Source organism: Cervus elaphus, chromosome 11 (assembly GCF_910594005.1).
Source record: "Cervus elaphus chromosome 11, mCerEla1.1, whole genome shotgun sequence".
NCBI lineage: Eukaryota > Metazoa > Chordata > Mammalia > Artiodactyla > Cervidae > Cervus > Cervus elaphus.
Window position 1 is genome coordinate 74,355,578 of NC_057825.1, and position 12,186 is coordinate 74,367,763.

The following is a 12,186-nucleotide window of genomic DNA, read 5'->3' on the forward strand; positions in this document are numbered from 1 at the left end:
AAAACTCCAAGGAATTTCTGGCATGGGATACTTTCCCAGTAGGACCTCCCTAACTTCCAGAACCCAAGTCAGCACCATGTGGGTTGGTCTGACACGTCACTGATGCTTGAGGCTCTCTGACTGTGGGTTGTCATCAAAAGCTGGCAGCATGGGCTGGGGGAGATTTGTTTAGCTGGATGCTTCCCAAGCAAGGCCAAGAAATATTTACAGAGTGACAACATCTGAGAGCTCCAGTAGTGTAGGGGGTGTGTCTATAACAATGAGCACTTTGGTACCAGAAAGAAGTCTGGGTGGTGGTGGCTGACATTCCATTCATACTTGTGCCTGCAGATAAACACTGTTAACACTACACGGCTGTGGGTGGAGGATCATGCGGGTGACGGTGAGACCTTGAGTCTTGTCCCGGAATTCCAGCCCTTGTTCTGGTGTGATGGGTTGGACATAAGGCTGGCTCCTCCCTCTCCAGGGATGGCTCAAGTGTGAATGAGGGGTCTGTGGACCTGTAACTGGAGGTCAGGGAATGCCTGGCTTTCCACCACTGCCTGACTTTCCAACATCTGACCAAAAAAGCCTTCCTCAGGGCCGGAAAACCCTCCGTTCCCCACCCCTCTCCAGATTCCTACCATTCTCTTCCTGGTAGGACTAGCTTTTCTAGACCTTTCTGCTAGGCAGGCAAGTGACACCATCTGTGGCCTAGATGAAAAGGGAAAGTGTTAGCTGCTCAGTCGTGTCCAACTCTTTGTGATGCCATGGACTGTAGCCCATTAGGCTCCTCTGTCCATAGAATATATCTGTGCAAGAATAATGGAGTGGACAGCCATTTCCTTCTCCAGGGGATCTTCCCAACCCAGGGATTGAACCCGGGTCTCCCACATTGCCGGCAGATTCTTCACTGTCTGAGCCCCACTAGGGAAGCCCCCTCTGTGGCCTATAGCAGGCTTTAGTTCTCACCCCAGGGGCCTGAGCTGGGGATGAGGCTGTGAGACAAGTAATTTAATACTAATTGTTAAACCACTAGAGACTAAAGGTGGGTTTTTTTTTGTTTTTTTAAATAATATTTGTTTTTATTTATTTCTTTGACTGTGTTGGGTCTTAGTTGCAGCATGTGGGATCTACTTCCCTGACCAGGGATCGAACCCCGGGCCCCCTGCATTGGGAGCATGGAGCCTTAGCCACTGGACCACCAGGGAAGTCCCCTAAAGGTGTTTCCTAAAAAGTACCTGAGGGAAATTGAAGCTGGGCACCCAGCAGCTCCTGGAAGGGCCCTTCCTCACCAGAATAGCAAAACCGTGACCCGACCACAGGGCTGAGGGTCGGGGTGGAGGAGGCCAGGGTGCTGAGTGGGCAGCTCTGTCTAGGCCAGCCCTGAGAGCCAGGGGGAAGCCTTAGGGCAGTGTCTTCAAACTGGATGGGTGCAGCCTTGGGTGTCTTACCAGATAATCCCTTGGGGTGCACTAAGAAAGCAGGGCTTCTGTGTAAATTGTCGGCACCCTTTGATGCACATTTTATAACAGGCATAGTGTATCACGTGTGGCATAACATCTATTAAAGAGAACCTGTCTGGACTTCTCAGAGCAGGTGGCTGACCTGGGTGTGGGTTGGACCCTAAGCACACGCCCCTGCCTCCCCTGGGCTCTCCCCCGGTGCTAAAGGCGCTCCTGGCCGTGCCCTCGGGGCAGTCTCTCCTGTTCAGGTGGCAAGTCCAGCCCTGGCTTCTCCCAGCCCACCTGAGGGGCAGGTGGCAGGCCAGAACAAGGCCCACTCCAGCCAGCCCTGCCAGGACCCCTCTGCCTTCTCCCACCCACCACACCTCCCCCAGGCCCCCATCACAACCTCCTCAGTGGGCCCCTCCCTCTACCCCCCGCCTCCCCACCTGTGCGCCCCACCCTGGCCTTCTCTCCAGAGCTCACTCAAGGCCAGGGGTAACTGGTGGATAAATGAACATGAACACACTGCTTCACACAAACCAGCCTTCCCATCATGGGTCTCTTTATTCAAGACATTTGAACTGTCAGCAACTTGCCCGGCCCTCTGAGGCCTCCCATCAGGAATACTTCAAGTCAAAATGCAGGTGTTGCCTTTGCCTTTCCCATCACCACAGACTCACTACCCACCTCTCTGGGCATTCCAATGTGAACCAATAGCATCTGCTTTTTCTTGTTGAATTTTTTCCCAACAGAATTTCAGAATAAAAATAGATCTCTATCATATATATATATAATATATATTTATACACATACATACACACACAGAGATCCTTCACCCAGGTGGGAGAAGGATCTGGTGTCCTTACAGTGTCTCCTGGCCCGGCACGGGAAGGCAAGGAGGTACAGGCTGGCCCTGGTAGCACCTGGGGTGTGTGCAATGCTGAGCCCTGGCCGGGAGGTTGGGGAGGGGGGTGTCCTCCAACAGCTCCTCCCCTCCAAGGAACAGACCCAGCTCTGACAAACCCGGGCAGCTCTTGCCCAACCTTTCCACACACCTTCAAGTGACGAACGTACCAGATGGAGCTTTAAAAACAACTCAAGGTGCAGATAAGGTATTCCCAGATGGGCCTGTGGAGGCTGACTTCCTGGGGAGAATTCCAAGAGCATTGTGCAGCAGGGCTAGGGAAGCCAGCAGGGAAGACCCCCCACCCTCCAGCAACTCCCCCGCCCCAGGGCCCTGTAGAAAAGGGTGTCACGTACACAGAGGCCAGCCCGACTGGAGAGAAGGGGCTGGCTCCTCCTGGGGTCTCTAGTCACCTTCCTTGTTTGGCCCCAGGCAGGAGAAACCAAATGGCTAGGGCAGAACTTGAGTTATCCAAGAATGGGCTGTGGTTAGTGAAAGGTGTTAAGGCTGGTCTCCACATCATAACCCCTAGAGGCATCTACATTGTACCCATTGCCCAGAAAGGTAAGGCGTGAAGGAATGAGGTGCTGATGCAAGGTATTCAGGAAGGGCTGAGTCCAGCAGCCAATGTGTGTATCTTTGGGGCTACAGCCCAGGGCCTAAGGAGGCAGCTGAGGCATGCTTCCAGAGAGGTGGGGTGGGCAGAAATGGAAGGTTAGTTAGGGCCAGAACCCAGTGCCCCTGGCCAGACACCAGAGGCCTTAAAGGCACTTGGCCACAGAGGGGACAAGCATAATGAGGCCCGACAGCCTCATCAGACAAAGGGCCAGGCTAGGCACTGCCCACTAACGTAAACCTGGGAAAGGCCCCAGAGGCCCATCCTCTTCCCACTTGCCAGCAAACCCTATAGCCATGACTGCTCTGGAGGTGACCTGAGAGTGGGGAGTGAGACCAGGGCCAGGAAGCTCCCTCAGGCACAGAGGCCTGGGGGGCAGGGGTGTACAGCCAGGAGGCTCCCCGACTAGCTCTCTCAGGGAACCGGTCCAGTCACCATGCCTCTCAGTCACGTAGGTTCAAGCAGACAGTCTCCCAAGGGGCTGAGGAAGGAACCCCGAACTCTCTCGGCCCAGCCAAAGGGCAACTTGGTGGGGCTCATCTTTGGTGTTTGGGAGCAGAGAGCTGAGGTTTGAGACTAAAGCTTGTGCAAAGCTGGGAAACCCAGGGTTAGGGATGTTGAAGACAGGTACAGTACAGGGGCTTCCAGACAGGTGCAGGGGGCACGCAAGCCTCACACCCTGACTGTACACCTAAACGATACACAGGTACCCTGGGCAGCGGCCCCCTGTTGATGCGGCCTGCCAGCTGCTTCCTTGCTCACAGACACCATGATGTCTGAGTCCCAACGAACATGGGATTTGTTTCTGATGCAAATCTGGTCTACCCTGCTCCAGAGGAGCAGCTCTCAGTCCTCGCTGGTCCTGGAGGGACAGCAGGGTCAGGTGGGGGAGGCGAGGAGAACCAGGGTTGCAGCCGGCAGACGTGTTCCCTAGAGATATATTTCCCTGAGGCCCTGGACCTCCCCTGACCATGCTCCCTACTCCTCGCCTGTGCCTGCCTGCCGCCCCCCAGGCTGCTCCCTCCATGCCCGGGGCGGTGGGCAGTGTCAGAGCTCTCTGGGGATGATGGAGAAGGGCAGCACGGGGCTGCTGGCCTCCAGCTCGAGGGCGGTGAGAAAGCAGTCGGCAGCGGCCTCGCTCTGGCCCTGGGCTTGCAGCACCTCGCCCAGGCCTTGCCACGCCTCGTGGCAGGTGCTCTGCCTCTCCACGGCGTCCCGCAGCACCTTCTGGGCCAGGCTCTGATGGCCCAGCCGACTCAGCATGAGACCCTGGGGAGCAAGCAGAGGGTATGGTGCATGAGGCTGTGCTGGCGGAGGGGCAAGCATCCTGCCTGTCAGGGTAAGGAGTGCAAGCGGCTCGGCCACAAGCTATAGAGAGCCCTGCATTCCAGGCTTGGGTACTATCAAGGGCCCCTGACCTATGCAGACCCTCCCTGTGTCAGCCCCAGCCCGGCCTCCCAGGCCACCCACTAGGGCAGCTCTGTCCCTCCTGGTCCCAGGGGATGGCCTTTAGGGTCAGCAGGCCTGGCTGTGAGTCTCCCATTTAACAGCTGAGGGCTCCCGAGCAGGTTGCCCTCATCAGTAAATGGGAAAGACCATGGTGCCCACTTCTGGGGTTGCTGTGAAGTTGACACCACAGTGTAGGCAAAGCACTTGAACAGCGTTGGCATATGTGAGCTCTCAGTCCAGGGGTCTGTTACCCTGAGACCCCAAGCTGCACCGTGGCGCTGCCTTCTCCCCAGGGACATGTGAGACCGAGGCGTGTGAGGTCCTCAAGCCTGTGGTGGATGGACGGGTCCTGTGGCTGCTATCAGGGGCCTGTCTTCCTGGGACCCAAGCCCGTCCCTGCCTGGCCTGGCAGGTGAGGGCCCCAGATGGCTGGGGATCAGGGACAGATGTTGGATGAAAGGAGGGCCTCTGAGAAGGGGTCAGGGCTGCCTGGGAAGCTTGGCCCTGCTGTTTGGCTTCAAGCACCAGAGAGAGAGAGGAAGTGACGGGAATTGTCACAGAAGAGCCAGGAAGTGAAACTGGCGCACTGTCCCCTCTACATGCACCCACACCGGGAAGGGTGTGGGAGGTGGGGGAACAGGGTGGTGAGCAGGGGGAGGCGCCAGGGTCCCCTTTCAACCTGCAGTCTCAGAAAGACTGCTCTGCACCACGCCACCAACCTGTGTCCCAGCCCTCAAAGGTGGCACAGGGGAGCAGCTTAGGGGCCAGCCTCTCATTCAAAGTTATGAGGCAAAGCCCGAACACTGACTTCCCGGACAGCCGGGGACCAAGGGCTGCCTTCTGTGTGCCTGGAGCCCCTTCTCGGGTGCCCGCCCACTGACGGCCATGTACATTTTTAGCTGGAACATTTTCCTCCTCGCCGCACTCCCCAGAGTTAGGCCCTCTGTTGCTATGGAGACCCACTGGGGAAGATGCACATGCTTCATTTCATAAAGTCCTCCGAGGGCTTGGAACACAACCACTTAGACAAGAGTGAAAGATGGTGCTCAGGAAGCCCTCGGAAAAGCCTGTCAGAGGCGCTGGATGAAAGTCAGGTGTCCAGGGGGCCAGAAGGAAGGGGAGCACTTCAACCCAGGGCAGCACTGTCCCCAGGGGACCACAGGGATGGGGGAGGACGGGGGACCCAGGCACAGGATGGAGCCTTAGCAGAGCCCTTGGATCTGGACAGATAGGAGCAGTGCTGACTCAGGGCTGCCTGAGACCAGAGAGCAGGGCTCAGCATGTCCAGCAGGGCTCCGGGCCAAGCTGCTCTGACCACATGGCCTTGGGATCTGGACCCCGAGCTGTGCATGATGGAACAGGGCCCACAGGGAGGAGGGCAGGAAGGCAAGACGACAGGCCGCCAGACACCAAAATTAAGCACCAAAAATGGAAGGTTTGAGCTCTGGGAGTGCGGTGCACGGGGAGCGACAGAGGACAGATGGGGAAGGCCAGTGGGCCGCCCAGGGCGGAGGCGGGGCCGCAGCGGCGTTTACACACGTTTTCTATGTCCAGCTTCCATGGGAGATTTCTGTCTGAAAAGAGGGCTCTCTGGTGGAAAATGAGTTTGAAAATCCCTGATCTCAACAACTGTGCAGGTGTCTGGGAAGGGCTGCACGGGGTGTCGTGTCGGTTTCACTCATCGTTCAGGAGCTTGGGGCCGGCTCCTCTGTGTAGAGGGGAAGGCACAGGGCTCAGAGCCGGAAGACCTGGCTGGGTTGGAATCGAGCCCTGCCCCTGCCGGGGGCTGTGACCACAGGCAAGTGGCCCATTTTCTCTGAGCCGCTGTTGCCTTGTCTGGAAACCAGTGGACAGAGCACAGTCCTACCTCCCAGGCTATTGTGAGGATTCTGCAAGAATGAATGCAAAATCATAAGTGGGCTGCATGGTGGGCCGACAACAAATGGAAGTGTCCCCAGGATGAACAGAGGGGCCTGGGCTGGGGGGAGGCAGGGAGGGTGCAGAGAGTGGGTTTCTCTGGAGGGCCAGGCTCCCCATGGAGGAGACTGTGGGCTGGGGTGGGGTTGAATCACCTCCCCCCACCCTGGGGTGCTGACCTGGGAGCCTGAAAGGAGACACCGGGGTCAGGCTGGGCCCCAGAGGCCCAGGGCCTGTAACAAGATCTGCTGCCACCTGCCTGAGACACCAGCCCATCGGGTTCATGTTTGGTAGCAACTCGGCGCTGTTTGCTGCCTGACAACTGGGCGGGGCCCCGCTCCGCGAGGGTGCGAGGTCTCACCTGCTCTGCCCTGAGCCTGGCACTGTGCCCAGGGCCCGCCGTCAGTCACCCTCTCAGCACCCGCATCCCCAGGTCTCCAGGGAGGTGGTGGGAACACAGATCCGGTATTTCAATTCCATCCAGATACCCCTCCTGACTCCGCCCCATCCTGCGCTGAGAGGGGAAGACCAGACCGCTCAGTGACTCTCAGCCTGACGCCTGACCTGGCAAATGCCACAGCCGTGCCCACACAGGGATTAGAACAAAGTGCAAGTTGCTGAATATGGTGGAGCTCAGGGAGGGGCAGGGCTATGGGGCGGGGGGGTGGGGAGTCGGGGGGAGTCCCCAGAAATTCCCGAGATCATCCATCCCCTCTTCCCTCCCTCCTTGGATCTCATGGAGGAGGGGGCCTCTGGCCACATCTCATCTACCTGCTGCTCCTCCAGGAAGTCCTCCCCAAGAATGGCGCCCTCGGCTCACACCACCACCTTGACACCATGCTCCTTACTGTGGGCTCTTGAATGCCACCCCTGACCCACCCCTTAGACTGAAAGAGACAGGGTCCCTGGCACCTGCCCTGCCCTGTGATTTCCCACAGGACAGCAGCTCAAAAGAGTGTTGGCAGGAGGATGGTCCTGGATGCAAAAGCAGGCGCACTGGAGGCCTGTATGTGTACTTAGTGACCTGCTTAGGGCCACACAGGCTGGCGGGGTCTGGTCTCAGGAGTGCATGGCGGCTCTGAGGGGCCCCTCCCTGTTAGGAATACAGGTTCCCTGCTGAAGAACAGGGCACAGGGCGGGGTCAGGAGCTGCAGCCTGGGGTGGGGATGAGGGGAGAGGGAGGGTCCTGCCGGCCTTTGTCAGAATTGCCACTGCACGCGCGTCACCCTGTTAATTCAGTGGGGGCAGGCAGCGGGAAGGTCTGGCTGTGTGGGGGAGGTGGTCCTGGGAAGCAACCCCGGGGCTAGGCCAGCTGCAGGCCAGGCCTAGCGCTCCCTCCCCATCCCTCCCCTCAAGTATTTATAGAAGTTATTTTGGGAATTTTCTGTCTGAGCTTAAGGCGCATTCCTGGGATTCTGTCATAGCCTTTCCAGCTGGGAAGCCGGGCATCAGCTGGAGGCTGCTGGAGCCTCCTGGTCCCTGGAGCCCCCTGCTTGGGGACGCTGGGGCTGCAGGAAGGAGCCCCGGGCAGGACCAGCTCTGAGGGAGCTCCAGGAAGGCTCCTGCCATCATCCCCGAGTTGAAGTGGGGGCTGACACACCCCTCAGGGAGGCGCACATTCCAGCCAAGCCCAGGCCCTCTCCTGCACTCCAAATTCTTCCCACTGTGTCAGCCTCAACCTGTCCAACCAGACTGGGAATGAGGAATCTGTCCCGGCTGAGAACCTAGCCCACACGTGGCCACATCCCGCCTGGAGCTGGGCAGCTCCAGGGCCCCAGGAGGCCCACCTACCTCCCCGTTGTGGGGAAGGGCACGACTCCTTCTAGACCCACCTGAGGCCTGGCTGATGAGCCCCGGCCCAGAGCTCCCCAGGCTCTCACAGGAAGAGGCCCCTGCCGAGAGAGAGAGCTCCCAGACTCCCTCAGAGCCCAGCTGTGTGTGTGGGGGGTGCGCGGGGCGGGCGGGGGGGTCTTCCGGGGCAGCAGAGGTGGCTGTGCCCTTCACACCTGTCCCTTGCCAGTCCTAGTTCAAGGCAGGGGGCTGCACCTTTTTGGGTTGGTTTCAGGTTCTGGGCTGGCTGGGGGCTCTGCCCACTCCGGAGCACAGCCAGGCCTGCAGGGCCAGGTCAGGAGGCCAGGTCAGCAAGGCCTCCGGACTTTGGGTTCCAGACGTGAACACTGTGATGGGCAGTGATGGCAAATGCTGCCCTCTGAGCAGAAGGCAGAGCTTGAGGGGCTGGCGACAGCCTGTTTTGGGGTGTGCTGGCCTTTGTACAAGGGGAGGGGGTTGAGCCCTGCTGAACCCTCCAGACGTGTAAGTCTTTCCCCTGACCATTGATTCTGGGGTTTAAGTAAGCCAACAATGCCTACCCATGGCTCTGCGCTGAGTCTGTGACACTGACAGAAGGCTTCCTGTCCACTTCCTCATCAGGGTTGGTGTGGACTTCAGAAGTCCACACACGGACCTAAGGTCTGCCTGCAAAGTCCTGGGCTGCAGGCAAGAGGACATGCCTCCACCTTCATGAGCCTGGGGCAAGGGTTCAGACTGTGTGCTGGGCTGCGCCGGCGTGGGCATAGGGGGGCTGGGGAGGGGCCGCTGGACACAGGAGGCCCAGGCTGAGGGGACACACCCTGCCCCTCTCATCCCCTCCTCCCTTCTCCTCTACTTCCCCATCAGGGAATGCAGACCTCAGGCAGCCCTGGGGAGAGGCCAGGAAGAGAACTCACAATAAAACTACTGCACCAGGGGATCAGACATTCCTACTGAATTTTCCTGTCAAACAGAAGCAATATTCCTGCCCGCTGGAGCTGGGGGAAAGCTCAGATTCTGCCGATGAAAGGCTGTGTATGCAACAACTCAGCTTCTACACACACGCACATATGTGCACACACACAGCAGAGTGCAAGACTTCTGGGTCCTCCCATTCCTCTGGCTGCCCGGATGATCTCAGCCCCTGCCACAGCTTAGGAAGCCAGCCAGGAGGGAGAAGCCTAGAGCAGGCATGGGGCCTGGAACCAGAGACCCTGCCGTGCTACGGTACTGTCCACCTCGTCCACCAACCCAGCCTAACAAGACTGTGAGCCGAAGCGCAGGGCTTCTCCAGAGCCTGGCCTTCCCAGTTCTTCCTCTCCAGCAGCCGGAGGGCCCAGCCACCCCTTTAGCTACAGAGCCTCACCCGCAAGAGGGGGTCTCAAGTCCCACTTGTCTCTCAACACAGACTCTAGTCCACTGGGCCAGCTGCCCTTGCTCTCAGCCCAGGTCAGCCTGGCCTTGCCCTGTGCACACTCATCCCAGCCACAGGGCAGCTGGGGCCGACAGCCGGCACCTCTGTGCCTTGGCCAGAGTCACTCACTGTGCTCTGAGAGAACAGAGCAACTTGGCTACAGTGAGTGTCTGAGACTTGACTCTGGGCATCCTCTCCCCTCTGCAAACCAAGAGCATCTGAACTTGGCCTGGGAGCCACATTTCAAAATGAAAAAGGTAAAGGTAAAAGCTTTCACAACAGCATAGGAAACCATAAACAAAACAAAAAGATAACCTACAGACTGGGAGAAAACATTTGCAAATGATGTAACCAACAAGGGATTAATCTCCAAAACACACACACAGTTCCTGCAGTTCAAAAGCAAAAAGAACAGACAACCGCCACGGCAGTGATGTCAGACAGCCTAGTTAAAGGTGGGGCTCAGGCCACCTGGCCTTCCTTGTGAATGGCACCAAAAATATACCCAATGTTGACTTGTCTTTTCATCATCTGAGCCCTAAGACTATCCCCTGGAGGTCACATTATTATCCCCATTTGAGAGAAGCAAAAACTGAGCCAGCAAGAAGATGTAATCTCCAAGTGCCCCCACAACCCAGGGGCTGGCAGGGCTGAACCTCTCTTGTGTGGTCCTACCCTCCAGGATTGGGGCTTCCAAGGTGCTCAGTGCTAAAGAATCTGCCTTCAACGCAGAGACGGAGGAGACCTGGGTTCAGTCCCTGGGTTAGGAAGATCCCCTGGAGAAGGAAATGGCAGCCCACTCCAGTATTCTGGCCGGGAAAATCCCAAGAACAGAGGAGCCTGGCAGGCTACAGTCCATGGACTCGCAAAGAGTCGGACACAACTGAGCAACTAACATTTTTTTAAGTTTGGCAAAAATGGCTTGGCTTTTCAAAAAATGAGTTTGTAGTGAGTCAAGATAGAATATGTGTACCGGGGGAGAGGGGACAACAGAGGATGAGTTGGTTGGATGGCATCACTGATTCAATGGACATGAGTTTGAGGAAGCTCTGGGAAAATGGTGAAGGACAGGGAAGCCTGGCATCCTGCAGTCCATGGGGTCACAAAGAGCCTGCGCAGGTACTCACCCTCCAGGATCGGGGATGGGACCCTGGGGGCTGGGAGGAGCTCTGTGCAGCCAGAGTTTATCTCTCTGACCTCAGAGAGCAGAGCCTTCTGGTTGGATTCCTGGAGCACCTGCAAAAGGCCCAACCCAGAACCTCAGGTTTGGGTGTGGCAGAGCCCTGGCCCTTGCTGAATCAGGTCCTGCCTCAGGGAATCAGAGGGATGGTGGTGGGGAGCTTCTGAGGACTTAAGTTGTGAAGTGGCACACCCCAGCCTAGAGAGAGGGAGGCAAGAAGCTCTCTGGGGTCATGGCCATGCTCTTGATCCCCAAGTCCACTTAGAAACAGCCACGCTGGGAGCCGCAGGGAGAGAATGCACACGTGCATGCTCAGTTACATCCAACTCTTTGGCCCCGTGGATTGTAGGACCCTCTGTCCATGGGATTATCCTGGAAAGAACACTGGAGTGGGTTGCCATTTCCTTCTCCAGGGGATCTTCCTGGCTCAGGGATTGAACCTGCGGCTCCTGCACGGCAGGTGGATTCGTTACCACTGAGCCACCTGGGAAGGCAGGGGAATAATTCCTCAGCCGCTCTCTTAGAGGACAATGGATGACAGAAACACTGTCTTCCCCATCCCTTATATGTGGAATCTAAAAAGAAATGATACAAATGAACTTACAAAACAGAAACAGACTCACAGAGTTAGAGAACTAACTTATGATTATGGGGGACTGGGGGAGAGGATTGGGGGAAGGGATAGTTAGGGAGTTACATTTGGACACAAATATATCCACTATATTTATAATGGATAACCAACAAGGACCTACTGTATAGCACATGGAACTCTGCTCAATGTTCCCTGACAGCCCGGATGGAAGTGGAGTTTGGGGGAGAATGGATACACACGTATGTATGGCTGAGTCCCTTCACTATCACCACCTTGTTAACGGCTACATCCCAATACAAAATAAAAGGTTAAAAAGAGATAAACACTGTCTTCCTGGCTTTCCAGGGGCATCTGGAGAGAGAACAGGCCAGGTCGCGAGGCCAGGACTGCTTCCAAAATCACATCTCTGGGAATTACATCATGGGAGCCAAAGCTCACACAGGGCTGTTTCCTCCTGCGGTTGGGGTGCGTGAGGAGGAAAGGGTTCTGGGAAGATGGGGCAGCAGGAGCTGGAGCTCTGTCCCAAGAAAGAAGCATTACCAAGAACAGGGGCCTGTGAGGAGCAGGGCAGCCTGGCAGGAGAGGAGCCAGGAAATCCCACTCCCCGGGAACCTGTCCCTGGTAGAGAGGAGGGTGGGGCGCCACCCACAAACACAGGCAGCAAGGAGGGAGTCCTGGCTGGCTGCTCCCGGCTGAAGCTTTCAAGCTGCACCTGGAGCGAGACAGGCTGCACCGAAGCATCCGTTCTCGCGGCTCAGCCATGCGGAGGGGAGGGAGAGTGAGGCGGTGGGCGGCCGGGGCTAGTGACCTCCTCCCACTATGGCCAGGTGACCTCAAAGGAGCCCCCTCTTGGGAGGTGCTCAGGGACCTGATGTCAC

General features: G+C 57.4%; 1 protein-coding gene across 4 annotated transcripts in view; it reads right to left on the bottom strand.

Moving 5' to 3' along the window:
* Positions 1 to 1,956: 1,956 nt before the first annotated feature.
* TTC7A (tetratricopeptide repeat domain 7A) overlaps positions 1,957 to 12,186 on the bottom strand; it is a 119,791-nt gene continuing 109,561 nt past the window's right edge. For all 4 annotated transcript variants that reach the window (XM_043918081.1, XM_043918084.1, XM_043918083.1 and 1 more), the window contains one exon: positions 1,957 to 4,216. In XM_043918081.1, coding sequence (XP_043774016.1) covers positions 3,995 to 4,216 — 222 coding nt within the window. In that variant the 3' untranslated portion in view covers positions 1,957 to 3,994. The remainder of the gene's footprint in view (positions 4,217 to 12,186) is intronic.